The sequence below is a fragment of the Puma concolor genome, chromosome D3 (genome assembly GCF_028749965.1).
Source record: "Puma concolor isolate L17-30 chromosome D3, mPumCon1.1.hap2, whole genome shotgun sequence".
Lineage (NCBI taxonomy): Eukaryota > Metazoa > Chordata > Mammalia > Carnivora > Felidae > Puma > Puma concolor.
Genome location: NC_141678.1, coordinates 53,795,916 through 53,811,836, shown reverse-complemented (window position 1 = coordinate 53,811,836; position 15,921 = coordinate 53,795,916). Strand labels below are relative to the sequence as shown.

The window sequence follows — 15,921 nt, the reverse complement described above, 5'->3', positions numbered from 1 at the left end:
ATGAGATTGCTTAGGCATTAGTCTTCCTTAGAGTTACCTGTTATACAGAGCAGGCTTGTTTCGCACAGTGTACCCTCTGTATCTTAGAAATTTATAATTGTATATAAATAGTATACATTACATAGAATATATAATAAAATTATATATTACTTTTTAAAAAACAATTCTACAGTGAAATTAAGGATCTTGCCTAAGGATATTCACCTGAACTATGTGGAAAGGTTTCATTTTGTGTTGTCTGATACAAGAGCTCTCTCACATAGAGGTATTTTCATAGTAGATGATCAATATATGTATTTTTAAATTGGTTCAGATATTCTAGACTATTATTTTTACTAAATCACACATTTTTAAATAAACTTTCTTGAAACTAAGCTGGCATAAGTTTTTTATTTTTTATTTTTTGCATGAGTTTTAATAAAACTGCTTAAACAAATTGGTACTTTTGTTGACTATAGATGTTTAATATTTAAAAGGTCAGTTACACATTTTTAGCTTGAAATCAGATGTTCTTGGGGCTTAGAATCAAGAGGATTCTATTTTCAGGCTTAGCAGTATTTTCCTCTTAATGTAAACCAACCAGTCATTAAATATATACTAGAACCGTGGCGTATGTGGCTGTCACTCCACAGATTCCTGCCGTGTAACAGTTTGTAATATTACTGAGACAAGATTTTGAGTAATCTGTACTCTGTATTCATTGTTAAGTCCACAGTAACTTTGGCTGGGGGTGAAAGTGTTACCTTTTAAAAAACAGCCCGGAATAAAATCCCACTACTAGTAGTACTGCTGATCACATGAAGAAGAAAACTAAGATTGTGATGCTCCTTGGCTAGAAAATGGAAATTGGAATAGAATGAAGAATGGGATATGAAGTTGGTAGTGGCTCGTATTTGTGTTTATCACATACTCATTTGAGAAAGTGGTAGAGTTCCTTTAGTGAGGTCTCTAGATAATGCAGAAATGACACACTGAATGAAATGAAATTTGAAAAGTCATTTAAGCTGTGGAGGAGGAAACACAGGATGCCTAGGACTCTTTTAATAAAATATAATTCAGGAGAAAAACCGAGCTCAGACAACATCTTTGTGAAAAATAATTGGAAAAGAGGCACAGAAAAACTCAGCAGTTTTAACTAAGCATAAATGTTTGTTTTAAATTTTTTTTTTTTTTTTTTTCCAACGTTTTTTATTTATTTTTGGGACAGAGAGAGACAGAGCATGAACGGGGGAGGGGCAGAGAGAGAGGGAGACACAGAATCTGAAGTAGGCTCCAGGCTCCGAGCTGTCAGCCCAGAGCCCGATGCGGGGCTCGAACTCACGGACCGCGAGATCGTGACCTGGCTGAAGTCGGACGCTTAACCGACTGCGCCACCCAGGCGCCCCAAATGTTTGTTTTAAAAAGCGAAGCCTTGGGGCGCCTGGGTGGCGCAGTCGGTTAAGCGTCCGACTTCAGCCAGGTCACGATCTCGCGGTCCGGGAGTTCGAGCCCCGCGTCAGGCTCTGGGCTGATGGCTCGGAGCCTGGAGCCTGTTTCCGATTCTGTGTCTCCCTCTCTCTCTGCCCCTCCCCCGTTCATGCTCTGTCTCTCTCTGTCCCAAAAATAAAAATAAACGTTGAAAAAAAAAAAACTAAAAAAAAAATAAAAAAATAAAAAGCGAAGCCTTTGTGCAGAAAGGAGAATGTTATTTATAGAATTAGACATGGCTAGGGGTGATTTTTGTTCGATCCCATGAGACCATTGGAAAAAACGTGACATGTCTCAGAACCTTGTATTCAACCTCTCAAAGGTCCACCGCGTCAGGTGTTTAAGTCCAGCATTTTGGGTTACGTATTAGTTCACACGAGCAGGTCCTGGGCTGTCCAATGCCTTAGTGCACTACTCCCAAGTTGGTCTGCAGATGACATGCTGTCACTGGTCATGGTAAAATGAGTACAAAAATTGAACATAAACATTTAGAAACTTCTATAGCATTTTGGCTGAGAAATTTTGTGTCTGTTGAATCTAATAGTAAAAAAATTGGGCTTGTTAAAAAATTTTTAAACCTTTGTATTTGCATAATGTGGCAATAACAGCGTATCAGAGCCATTTACGTATTATATTTTCTCTGGGACAGAAGTGGTTCAAGAGGGAGATGAGTTATATGCTGGAACCAGTGTTTTGATATAGATGAAATTGGCCTTTTTTTTTTTTTTTTTTTTAAGTATATGTACTTATGTTTAAGATATCTCCAAGGGTGTGACATTTCCACTTATAAGATTTATGACTGTTTTCACGATTATGTTCTTCTAGGTGATAAACCCTGTGGCATTTCAGAAGCATGTACGTTTTGCCTGTATTTTGGTAGTTCAATCACAAAAAGACTTGTGTTATAGCACTAGTTTCTTAAGAGCTCTAGAGAAAACTGAAAAAAGATTTTAAGATGTATCCTTCAAATATCCAGGCCCAACTGTATTATACTGAGGCAAACAGATTTTGACAGATTATTTATTGAATGAGTAAATAAAAGTAGAAATGCTGACACAGCCATCGTGTTGATAATTGATAAACAGCCATGATATTTCTACCTTCCATCAAATAATTGCATTCATTACTTTTGAGGTATTGCCAAGCAAGGTAACATTTTTGTGCTTTGTATGTCTTAGGCTTATGTAGTGGAAGATAGTAAGCAGCTAATTTTGGAAGGTCAGCATCATGTTATTCTTCGCACTATAGGAAAAGAAGCCTTTTCATGTCCTCAGAAACAGGTAATAGTAATGTTTGCTTTGGGTCTTCTTGTGAACTTGGGGTTTTTTGTTTGGTTGGTTTTTGGGTTTTTAAAGGGATCTGCTGGTATATGCAGGCTTTTATATTGAGATTTGCGTGAGGGGTTGGTGGCAGATGACTAATTAGAATGAGAAATGAACATAAATAAAATTCATTAGCATCTTGTAAGAGTATTAGATACACTTGTGATCTTGAGGTTTCCTAATATTCTGTATTGAATCTAGAATTCATAGTTACAAAAAGAATTGATTTGCTTGAGAGGAAGGGAAACATGCCCTTGCCACTGCAGAACTCCAGAGGAGGCATATCGTGAAATGTAAAGGCCCCTGGAGTTGTGCAGCAGCTGGGAATAGTATTTAATATGTGTTCTCATTTCTCATAAAATACTATTTCATCTTACCAAAAAGTTCTTGTATATATGAACAAAATTTCCAGTAATTTGAACCATGACCTTGTATTGCATTTCTAAATAATGAATCTTAATTTCAAGCTTTCTTACATTATTTTTGAAAACTTATTTTGAAATAATTTTCAAACTTGCAGAAAAGCTGCAAGGATTGTGTAAAGAGTGACTCTCTTACACCTTTTACCAAGGTTCACCAGTGGTTAGCATTTTACCTTCTTTGCTTTATCATTCTTCCTCTGTTTATGTACACATTGATTTTTTTCTTAATTATTCTTAAGTAATTACTGTCAAGTAAATTTGCAGACATCCTTCTCCTCTGCCCCTATTTACTTCATTGAGGATTGCAATGAATAAGAATAATCTCTTAAATAGGGGTGCCTGGGTGACTCAGTCAGTTAAGTGTCCGACTTCAGCTCAGGTCATGATCTCACGGATCAGATGGTGGGTTTGAGCCCCGCATCAGGCTCTGTGCCGACAGCTCAGAGCCTGGAGCCTCCTTCGGATTCTGTGTCTCCTTCTCTCTCTGCCCTCCCCTGCTTGCACTCTGTCTCTCTCTGTCTCTCAAAAATAAACAAACATTTAAAAAAAAAAAAAACTTCTCCCAAATCATAAAAAAAAAAGAATAATCTCTCAAATAATCACAAAAACCATTATTAAATTCATGAAGTTTAACATTGATGCAGTACTCCTGTATAGCCCATATTCAAATGCCATCAGAGTTCTCCATTTTATCCTTGTAACAGTTTGTGTTTTCTTACCAGGATCCAGTCTAAGATCATACATTGCATTTACTTGTCCTGTTTCTCTAGTCTCCTTTAATTTGGGACAGTTTCTGAGCCTTCATTTGTCCTGTGTCATATGATATCTTTGAAGAGCATGGGCAAGTTATTTTAATGTAAAATAATACCTCTTTGGTTTTTTCTTGTTTCCTCAGGACTAGATTAAGGTTATACATTTTTGGCAGGGATACTACAGAAGTGATGTTATGTCCCTGCCAGTGAGTTACATCAGAAAGCTCTTGATATTAATTTGTTTCATTATCAGTGATGGGTCACACTGATAAGGTCCACCTTATTTCTCTACAGTAAAGTTACTGTTGTTTCTAATAAGTAATTTGTGGAGAAATAATTTGGGCCTATGTAAATGTCTGATTTCTTGTTAAACCTAGTTCCACTAGTTTTAGCATCCACTGGTTGTTCTACAACTTGAATCAGTTTTTACTTTGATGATTACTAATGGTAATATTCCATTAGGTTTAATGAAGATATCAAATTTAACCCTGGATCTATTTCTTAATATAAGAAAATTGTTTTTTCCCCTTTGAAGTCCTAAGTTTTGGTTGTCTGTGTTACAAACTTTTGATAATCTAGAATATCTCAAACATAGGCAGAATAAGTATTTAGAAAAGGAAGAAGTGATTTAAAAAAATTTTTTTTTAATGTTTGTTTATTTTTGACAGAGAGAGAGAGACAGAGCATGAGTGGGGGAGGGGCAGAGAGAGAGGGAGACACAGAATCCAAAGCAGGCTCCAGGCTCTGAGCTGTCAGCACAGAGCCCGATGCGGGGCTTGAACTCACAGACCGTGAGATCATGACCTGAGCTGAAGTCAGATGCTCAACTGACTGAGCTACCCAGGTACCCCAGAAGTGATTTATATAAAATATATTTGTATTCTTGGGGCCCCTGGGTGGTTCAGTCAGTTAAACATCAGACTTTGTCTCAGGTCATGATCTCTCAGTTCCTGAGTTTGAGCCCCACATCAGACTCTGTGCTGTTAATGCAGAGCCCATTTCAGATCCTCTGTCCCCCTCTCTTTCTGCCCCTCCCCTGCTCTCTCTCTCTCTCAAAAATAAATAAACATTTACAAAAAAAGTGATATTTTCATTTTATGTACCATGAATAGCATATCCTTTTTATTTCTCTGTATTTCACTTTTGAAATATTTTATATTCTCTTTATATGGTTAACTGAGCTTGGGACATAAAGCAGTTTCATCATACTGTGAATAATAGATTTGGAGCCCAAAAACTTTCAGATTGATGATCTAGTATAAATTACTTGCATAACTTAATGAACTTTAGCTTACTACTCACTTGTAAAACCAGGATAATTATTCTTTACACCTTGTCTGTCTTGTGGTAGAAATGTCATAAGGTAGAATCAGATCCTTATTATCAAACTGCTGCACAAATATTTAGTGCTGATTGTGAAAATACTTTTTGCTACTCTAAAGCTGGGAGGGGGGAAACCTTTTAAATATTCTGTTAGTAAATTAGCTTGGGCCTTTGGTATCCTTTTCATGGCTGTTGTTCATGTATTTTCCTCCTAATAAGTGGCATATAGAAATTTATTTAGTATAACTTAGAAGTCTCAAATAATAGCTTATTTTTTGATGATTGGAATATATTAAAAAATACATTTTTTTAACTTTCAATTGAAGTGTAAGATAAATACAGAACAGTTGAATAGCACATTGAATTTCACAAATTGAAGAATACTCCAGTATAACCAGGACCCAGATAAAGAAATAGAACATAACCAGCACCCCAGAAATTCTGCTTCCGTTCTCTTCTTTCTTCCAGAGTAAACCTCTAGTCACTTTTCTCTGACTTATAAATCAAAAGCAAATTTAGGTCTTGCTTTTACAGCTATATAGATCAGGGATCAGCAAACTTTTTCCAAGAATAAGCAGATGGTAGGTAATATTTTAGGCTTTACTGGCCAGAAGGTCTTTGTCTTAATTACTCATCTCTGTTGGTGAAGTCCAGAAGCAACCATATGACAGGATGTAAACAAATGGATATGGCTATGGGTCAATAAAACTTTCTTTCCAAAAAACAAACAACAAAAAAAAAAAACCCAGGAGGCAGGCTGAATTTGGTCCATGGGCTGTAGTTTGCCAATCCCTGGTGTAGATCAATGTCCAGCTAGGCTAGCAAGAAATTAAAAATCAAAATTTTCCTGGATGGTAAAGGGAAATGGAGAAAAAAATGGTTAAGAAAAAAATACCACTAGAAAGGGAACAATACTCTCTCTTTTCATTTAGATGATAATGATATTGAAATGTTTACAGTATGCCTGACATTGGCTATATTGAGACTTTTACATGTATGTTAACCTTCAGTTAATAGAGATGAAGGATTACAATCTATAAAACACAGCAGTCTATTTTCAAAATGAAATTTTAAGGCAACTTTAGTTCTTTATTAAAACAGATGCTATACAATTGAATGTCTGTAGCTTAAGTACTAAGTAATAAGGAATTTTACTAGATGAGACCCACAACAGATTTTGAAATTATTATGAGACTTTTTTATAAATGAGGAAATTAAGTCTTAAGATATTAAATGCCTTATCCAAGATCACAGAGCTAATATGTGAAATTGTTGGAATTCAAGTCTAACTCCAGCATATAATAAATAAGGAATGAATAAATGATTCTGATCCTAGATTCTTTTTTTTTTTTTTTTTTAAGTTTATTTATTTATTTTGAGAGAGAAAGGGAGAGAGCATGAGCAGGGGAGGGGCAGAAAGAGGGAGAGACAGAATCCCAAGCAGGCTCCACACTGTCCATGCAGAGCCTGACATGGGGCTCCAACTCACAAACTGCGAGATCATGACCTGAGCTGAGATCAAGAATCACACACTTAACCGACTGAGCCACCCAGGTGCCCCTGAGTCTAAATTCTTTATCCTAGATTATATCGCAGATGATTCTATTGGTTTAAATAACAGCAGAAAGTATTGTTCATGCTTTCCCTTATCTCAGCTGTTTTTAACTACTTTTGTTTATGCTATATTTTAACAAGACAGTGTTTTTATTGTCATATGTATATTTTTTTCTTTTCTCAGGAACCACCAGAAATGGAACTATTAAAATTTTTCAGGCCAGAAAACACTACAGTTCCTTTAAGACCGTCAGTAGAGCAGCTTTCTAATCTCATTAAAACGAGTCTTCACTATCCAGAATCATTTAATCATCCATTTCATCAAAAAAGGTCTGAGGCTTATTTTTGTTAAAATTTTTCTACGTGTGCACACCCACGCAGAGACTCTTATTTATTTAAACGATAGCATTAACCCAAATATTGATGAAGAAATTTAGAATAATATTGAGTATCTGTAAAGTGCTCTTAAATATTTTACCCTTTACTCTGATTACTGTATGTTGCACCTGTGGTTAGAGATGGCTATTTGCCTTAGACACCTCAATTGCCAAAAGTTTCTGGTGGGCAAGTTTATCACTAAGTCAAAAACAAGGAAAAAATATGTTGTTTTTGTGTTGGACACAAATTAATTGTAAGAAATGACTATAGTATAGACTCATCAAACAGTTCAAGTTTTAATAGCATCATTTACTTAAGATTTACTAAGTGCCAAACTTCTTGGGGAATGATGTTCAGTTCAGTTGAACAATGAAGTTCAAACTGTGTGGGTCTACTTATACATGATCTTTTTTATTGTAAATGTGTTTTCTCTTAAGGGTTTTCTTAATATTTTCTTTTCTTCAGTTTCTTTTATTATAAGAATATAGTATATAATTCATATACTATACAAAATATGCATTAATCGACAGTTTATGTTATTGGTAAGGCTTTGGGTCAACAGTAGGCTATTAGTAGTTAAGTGTTAAGGTAGTCAGAAGGTGTATATGATTTCCAATCGTGTGGGGGTTGGTACCCCTAACCCCTGTATTGTTCAAGGGGCATCTGTATTTGCAATTTTGGTAAGTAGGTTGATTATATAAACTTAAGGTTCTGTAAATAAAAAGTCCTAAATCAGATGACACTTCAGAAAGTTGCTGGTTTGCAGGTATAAAAACATGGAGAGAAGTCTATTAGAATCAGTCTATAAGTGAAAATTGAAGGTATGAATTTTGGTGAAGTCACCCTGGGTAGGGGTGGGGATGAGGTGGGATAGAACAAAAAGAACAGTGACCTGCAGAACAATGACATCTGAGAGAAAAGCTAAGGAAAAAGAAATCCGTGAAAAAGACTGGTTGAGAAGTAATTAGGAAGAAAAGATCAATGAGAAAGTGATATCTCAAAAGTTCAGTGAGAGAGAAATGGGTTAACTGTTTAAAATGCTGCAAAAATGTCAAATAGTAAAAGGATGAAAAGGTTACTTACTGGATCTGACAATGAGTGACTACAGTCATTTCCTCCCTGCCCCCCACAAAATTAACACCCAAATAACCAAACTACCTGTATTCAAGAAATAAAATATTGCTAGCATCACAGAAGCCCACTGGTACTCCCTCGCAGTCACTACCCTGCCCCCCCCCCCGCCATATTGGTAGTCATTTCTTTGCTTCTTTTTATAATTTTCCCAACTAAGTTTATATGCATCTCTAATTTTGATTTTCATGGGGCATTTTTTGAACTTTATTATATAAATGGAATTATACAGAGTATCTTCTTTTTATGTCCAGCTGCTTTCATTTAATATTATGTTAGTAATTGTCAGCCACTGCATGAAGCTATAACATTTTCATTGCCATATGAATATGTTTGAACACACTGGAATAATTTACTCTCTTGATGGACTTTGGGATTATTTTCATATTTGAGCTATTTTGAATTCTGCTGTGAATAATCTTGTGTATAATCTCTCGGTTTATGTGAACTTGCCCAGCCCCCCTTATTTTTGCATACTTATCTAGGAATTTTTCCAAATAGTTTGACCATCTTGTACAACTCACCAGCAGTTCCCTTTGCTTCATATCTTTACCACCACTGTTGTCAGATTTTTAAAAATTTTAACCATTTAAATTATTTATAAAATTCTTTTTGTCCAGGTCTTAATGTTGCTCTAATATGCAGCTGTAGTTGAGGGGGAAGATGGTATGTTTTATCCCTATCAATCTGTCATGACTTCATGTACTTTCATGGGAAATTTGGATTCCCTGATGTTTCTTTTTTTTTAATGTTTATTTACTTATTTTTGAGAGAGAGGAGAAGGGACAAAAAGGGAGAGGGAGAGAGGGAGAGAATCCCAAGCAGGCTCCACGCTGTCAGTGCAAAGCCTGATGCAGGGCCTGAACTCATGAACTGTGAGATCATGACCTGAGTCAAAACCAAGAGTCAGACACTTAATGACTGAGTCATCCAGGCCCCCCCCCCCCCCCGCCCCGATGTTTCATTGTAACCCATTGTTCTACTTTATCAGACCTATCCTGCTTCATATCTTAGATTCCATGGTGTTTCTTTTTAACCGTAGCAGTTAAAACCTTGGCTGTGCTTTAGAGGTAAGGATATTTAGGAATTGTCCACATGATTCAATTGGAGTTAAAAAGCATCATAGAATCTGGGAATCTAGCATGGAATTATGTGAAGCAGGGCAGGTTTGATCAAACTAGAGTAGAGTGGTGGGTTAAAAATAAAACATCACAGAATTAAAACTGTACACAAAGTATGTGAAAACAAGGCAGGCTAGATAAGGATGAAATGTGGCAGTTTTTTCCAGCCCTTGCTGCCCATTAGAATTACCTGGGGAATTTTTAAAGATTCCAGTGCCAGTTAAATCAGAATCTCTGGGAGTAGGACCCAGGCATCTGTATAATTTAAATGTCCTCAGATGATACCAGCATGTACCTGTATCCATCACTGTTGCCACAGAAATGCTTCACAACAAACCACTCCAGAATTTAGTTGCTTATAAGGCATTCTTATACTCATGGATCCGCAGATCAGCTTACCGTTTGGCTGCAGCTCACCTTCAAGCTGTGGTTGGTTGGGTTCATGTCTGCACCACATATATTTTGGGCTCAGTGCAATGGGCAGCAGCTACTTGGATATGTTCTTCTTATGGCATATCTCTGGAGTACAAAGGTGAGTTATACTGAGATAGCACATTTAAGGCTTTTGTTTGCGTCAAAGACATTAATATTCCATTGGCCAATTAGCCTCACCTTCACATCAACAAGAATGACTCCTAGTCCCACAGTGGGAAGTAAATAATGGCTAGGGAAGTAAATAATGAAGTGAGGGGAGTAAATAATGGCTAAACAGTAATTATAGTTACACCGCAGCCACCAAGATGGAGAAGCACTGGAGAAGCACTGATGTAGAGGGCCAGAGTGGTTGGTCATCCTTACAAAACTAAGAATAGAAGTATACTTGAGTGAGAGAGCTGGAGAAATGGGAGATGGTTGTCAGAGAGTGGAGTGACAGTATTATTTCAGAGGTAGCTATTTTAGGTGACTAAAAAAAAAATACAGTATGGTTAAGGAAGGTAGATGGATGAGTTTTGAATAGTACTGATGGTTATGGAGGTGGTATGAATTTGGGAAGGTGTTGAATGAGTTATCTACTTAGTAAAGTTGTCAGGATTGAAAAGAAGAAAGCAAATTCCTGCTGAAGCTTTTAACTGAAGCCAATATATGATCTGGAAGAGAAGCCTTCGAGCAGTGTCTCTCACGTAGGTGGTATGCCTCTGCTTCCCAGACGTGTAAGATGAATGGGAGGTGGGAGGTCAAGCAGATGGTTCCCTCATCTTTACCTCAGATATTTCAAAATACTCATCCTTTCTCCCTCCCCCAAAGAATCTGCTGTACTGAGTTACTGTTTTTGGTTTTAGTATTTTAGTATGAGGACATAAAAAAAGATTAAAAACCATGGAGTAATATGACCAAAAAATGGATGTTTTGACAGAAGGGGTAGGAGGAAGAAATCATCAAGAAGTGGCATTGAGAACTACATTAACGATACATTCTGACCCGAGATATGGAAGCTGTTGGAAGAAACACAGCATCTAATGTTGAGAGGACTGTAGAGGAAGCCGTGTATTCAGCCAAATTTCAGTTAAAGCAAGATATAGAAACATAGAGATTAAGGGTCTAGGGGAGTGTTCTTAATGTAACAGAAATGTGGGAGGGAATGCGACAGCAGGAGGTTTGGTTATGTCAGTAGCACACGGATCATACAGGAACAAGAATATGAGGAAGAATATTTGACCAGAGATAACAGAGGTGAAACACTGGGTTTAGCTGCCATAGTTTTCAAAATAAGAAGTCACATTAGACATTGTTTATGGAGCTTTTGAGCATTATTCTCAGCACTTAGCATATTTGATCTCACCTAATCATAACAAACCCAAGAGGTAGGTACAATTATTGTTCCTAGTTTGCAGTTGAGAAAACTGAGGTACAGAATTATTGAGTAGATATTTGAACCTTAGTCAAACTGTAGTATGCTTTTATTAATGCTAAATTTGGTGGTGGGGGGATAGTTGTCAGCAGTTTGGTCTCTAGGGACTGTTTGTGCCTCATCAGATTAGCATTTTTCAAAGACTATTAGTATAAAGTGTTTTTTTTTTTTTTTAAATTAATTTTGAGAGAAAGGGAGCAGGGAGAGGGGCAGAGAGAGAGAGGAGAGAGAGAATTCGAAGCAGGCTCTGCATGAGAGAGACCATGAGATCATGACCTGAGCCGAACTCAAGAGTTGGACACTTGGTGCGCCTGGGTGGCTCAGTCGATTGAGCGTCCGACTTCAACTCAGGTCATGATCTCACAGCTCATGAGTTCGAGCCCCGCATCAGGTTCTGTGCTGACAGCTCGGAGCCTGGAGCCTGCTTCGGATTCTGTGCCTCCCTCTCTCTCTGCCCCAACCCCAGCCCACTTGCATTCTGCATTTGTCTCTCTAAAAAATAAATAAACATTAAAAAAAAGAAGAGTTGGACACTTAACCAACTGAGCCACCCAGGCACACCTAGTTTTTACTATCTCTTTATTCTTTGTGTTTATAGAATAAAATATTAATACTAGTATGTAAGCAGGCTTCATTTGTGCCCAGGTTATGTCCATTTATTATATTCTTGATTTGAACATACACCAGTCTATTCATATATCCTCTTCTGTCACTGCCTGTCCTTTCTGTGCTTAGTAATGCTTTAGTAATTTATTAATTCTAAAGTGATAGGAGAAACTGGGTTACCTGAGAAAATGTGTCCACTTAAAAAGGCTTTCCTCATAATTTGTTCTATAGAAAGAACTTTCATATTCTCTGTAACACAATGGCTTTTATGCAAATTTGGTAGAAAAGCAAAGGTCAATCTAGTCCAAGTTCCCAAAATAAAGTAAATTTCAAGAAACGTAAAGAGAACAGGATTAGTTGTTGGCATTTTCATGATTTATTTTTTTCTTCATTGATCTGAGTTTTACTTTGTTTTTCATTTTGAGAAATAACCACTTAGAAACACTTGGGTGTTTTTTTTTTGTTTTGTTGTTTTTTTGTTTTTTTGTTTTTTTTTTTTTAGTAGTAGCTATAATAAATGGAAATAAGATGGTTTTGTGGATGTATATATTCTGGGATTTAGTATGCAAGTATTGTAGTAACAGGTTTTTCTTATATACACAAATAATTTGTCTGGAGTGATTTTGGAACTCAGTTTTTTTCCCTACTTGAATCTAATTAGTTTTAAGGAGATTGTTAGGTATTCTTAAGTGTTATTTTCAAGATAGCTGATTTAAAAAAGAAAATACACAGCCTAACCTTTTTCATTTTTCTTCCACAGCCTTTGTTTAGTACCAGTCACCCTTTTACTTTCCAATTGTTCTAAGGCTGATGTTGATGTAATAGTTGATCTTCGGCATAAAACAACAAGGTAAAGATGTATTTAGTGCAAGATTGTTTTGTGGCTTAAGATTGATTTGAGAACAATTTAATTATGGATATAATTACCTAATGTGGATGGAGAAAGTTTATTCAGGCGTGCCCTGGGTGTTTGGTTTTACAGAAATGTTACAGAAGACTTACAGAGGGTTGTCTCAGCATTTCAATAGTGATAAAATAACAAGCAGTTTCCAAAAGCAGTGAATTGTTTTGATTGGAGACAGAATTTTTCAGAAAAGTTTGTTGGTGATAAAAAACTCTAAAATTGAATATCAGCAAGTTTGTGATAGAAGTGTTTTTAAGGTTTTTTTTTTGTGCGTGTATGATTGTAAAATAATACTTACCCAAAAACACAGGTACATACTTCCATATCTGATACCTCAAGGCTAGATGCTTTTTGGAATTCAGAAATTTTTGGATTTTTGGAAAAGTAATATGAAACGTGAATGGATTACTACTGTATAAACACTCCAAATAGGATCTGGGGCAGCTGTATGGAATCCAGACATGTCCTATGTATGATTATGTGTGTCATAAATTAATGCCTTATTGGTAGATACTGGGTTCCATTTTTCAGCATTATAAATGGTTTCAGTATTATAAGCATTCCTTGTATATGATTTTTTTTTTTAGGTACAGATAACCAATTGGTTAAAAGCTGAGGTTTGAAATCAGGTTCCATTATTTCCTACCTGCTGTTGTGAGCATTAAATGCAATAATGCTTGTGCCTAGAACATAGTAACTATTAATAAATGTTGACTATTAGAGCAATAGTAATACTAGCTGTTTTCATTGTTGTTATTAAGAAACAGTTGGCTTCATGAAAAAGTTTCTAGAAGTAGAATTGCTAGATGAAAGGGATGTGTTACTGAGACTTGGGGAAAATTTTTATAAAACCCTTCAACTTACCATTTTCCTTCTCCCACATAGTCCAGAAGCATTGGAAATCCATGGATCATTTACATGGCTTGGACAAACACAATATAAACTTCAGCTTAGAAGCCAGGAGATTCACAGTTTGCAGCTGAAGGCATGCTTTGTCCATACAGGTGTTTATAACCTTGGAACACCTAGGGTATTTGCCAAGTTATCGGACCAAGTTACAGTGTTTGAAACGAGTCAGCAGAACTCCATGCCTGCCCTGATCATCATCAATAATGTGTGATGACTTGCAAATTTGTACTGAAATCCACAAGAATCAGTTTTATTTTACTGAATGGGTTTTAACAGCAGTATTTGTTATACCTAACTTGTTATGGAGGTTGGTGTCGGGTCACTGCAAAATACTTTCAACTTGTCAATCTGTTGATGATGTCAAAGCACGTTGGACTGAGAATACTCATATTCTTTTTTTGTATTTCTTTAAACCCTGGTAATAATTTACATGCTCATAATACAGAATTTCAACATAGCCACGCACCTTATTAAGCCCTGTCTTAAAAACCAGTGTCTAAGTCTGCTGTTACAACATATTGATGGTATATGAATATTACCAGATGATTTTGAGGAAGGAAAGGCCTTGTTGGTGATACTCTTGTTAAGCCATTAGTCAATAAATTCCAGCTTTACTGTGAAGTTCTATAGAGTGTTAAATACGGATTTTCCTGTGTTGCTTCACACAATTCTCTAAAATACATTTTGAACTTTGGTTATAGAGTCTTCATACTTCAGTATCTGGTGGTTCCTATGGCTTATACATAACTTTGTAAAAAGAAAAAAATTTTTTCTGATGCTTTGAATATAGTTTTGAAAGGAGTTTGACTTTTTTTTCCTCATTCATCTCAGTATAGGGTGCACTATTTCACAATATGAGATTTTTTGTCATTTAAATTATCATATTCTTTATTATGTAACTTTAACATTTGAGTTGATCTGTTTAAAATATGAATCTCAAGTTAATTAAAAATAAGCTTTTCAAAAATGTATTATATTTATAACAAATGTAAATAGAATAAAGACATGCTATTCACTGTATAGATTTATTAGATGCCTTTTTTTAATTCTGAGGACATCATATAGTTTTTATTTAAAATGAATGCTAACCATATTAATTATAGCAGGACAAACTAGTTTCCTGAGAAAGCCTTGTTTCCAAACATGAAGTACAAGGCTTTGTTCCAGTAGTCCTTGGTGGCCATGTTTACATGAGCAAACAAATTTTGTCTGTAAATATGTCATGTCTGACACCCAGTTACAAATTTGGAGAATTCTTTAATATCCTGGGAGAAAGGAAGATCATGCCTACTGAACTATTGAAAATAACCACATTGCAGACTCTGATGCTGGGTATGGTAGACGAGGTGATTAGCCTTCCTGCTGAAGAAAAGTAGACTCTAGACAAAAGAGAAGAAAACCTCTTACAAAAAACAAAGTGTTAACAGTATAGTCAGTTATTAGTGAACCAAAATCTAGAAGAAAGTCTAGAGGGGAGAGATCAACATTTGAGGCTACTTTGCCTTGGGAGTGTTTATCTACTTAGGAAGAAACAGCCGATGCACAGAGCCTTATGTTTGACATATTTTGAAACAAATACAGGTCAGGAGAAATCATCGGAACTTCTGAAGCAAGGAGACAGTATTTGGAAAATAAGCACAAGAAACTAAGGGACCTACTGGGTTCAGTGAGAAAATTTTATGTTTATCTGGAGTCCCAGAAGGAGGAGAGAGAGGGTAGGGCAGAAGTGGTATTTGAAGAGAATCTCTGAGAATTTTCCAAGATGAACACCAAATTACAGATTCAAGTGGTTTAGTAAATCCCAAACAACAGAAATATAAAGAAGCCTATATCTGGATGCCACGTAGTGAAAATGCTGGGAATTAAAGAAAAGGGGAATACAATCTTGAATACAGAAGACAATTGGTAGCATAACTGATAGCATACCACGGAATAAAAATAATGGAAATCAGAAAAAGGGGGGGGTATCTTCAAAGGGCTGAAAGAAACTAACTGCTAAGCCAGAATTTAAACTCAGCAAGAATACTTTCAAGAATGGAAATGAAGCCTATTTTAAGACAAAACCAGAGAGTTTATTTCCAGGTGGCCCTAGGATAATGATGTCTACCTAAATCTTCACCTTTCCCTTCATTCTGCAATTAAGTATACAAATCAAGAAGAGCAAGTGAAGCCGCACCCAACTC

General features: G+C 36.1%; 1 protein-coding gene across 5 annotated transcripts in view; it reads left to right on the top strand.

The window, feature by feature from the left end:
- Window positions 1-14,758, top strand: part of TRAPPC8 (trafficking protein particle complex subunit 8) — an 83,862-nt gene extending 69,104 nt beyond the window's left edge. For all 5 annotated transcript variants that reach the window (XM_086682684.1, XM_086682682.1, XM_086682683.1 and 2 more), the window contains 4 exons: window positions 2,646-2,747; window positions 7,025-7,170; window positions 12,686-12,775; window positions 13,715-14,758. In XM_086682684.1, coding sequence (XP_086538810.1) covers window positions 2,646-2,747; window positions 7,025-7,170; window positions 12,686-12,775; window positions 13,715-13,949 — 573 coding nt within the window. In that variant the 3' untranslated portion in view covers window positions 13,950-14,758. The remainder of the gene's footprint in view (window positions 1-2,645; window positions 2,748-7,024; window positions 7,171-12,685; window positions 12,776-13,714) is intronic.
- The last annotated feature ends 1,163 nt before the right edge of the window (window positions 14,759-15,921 follow it).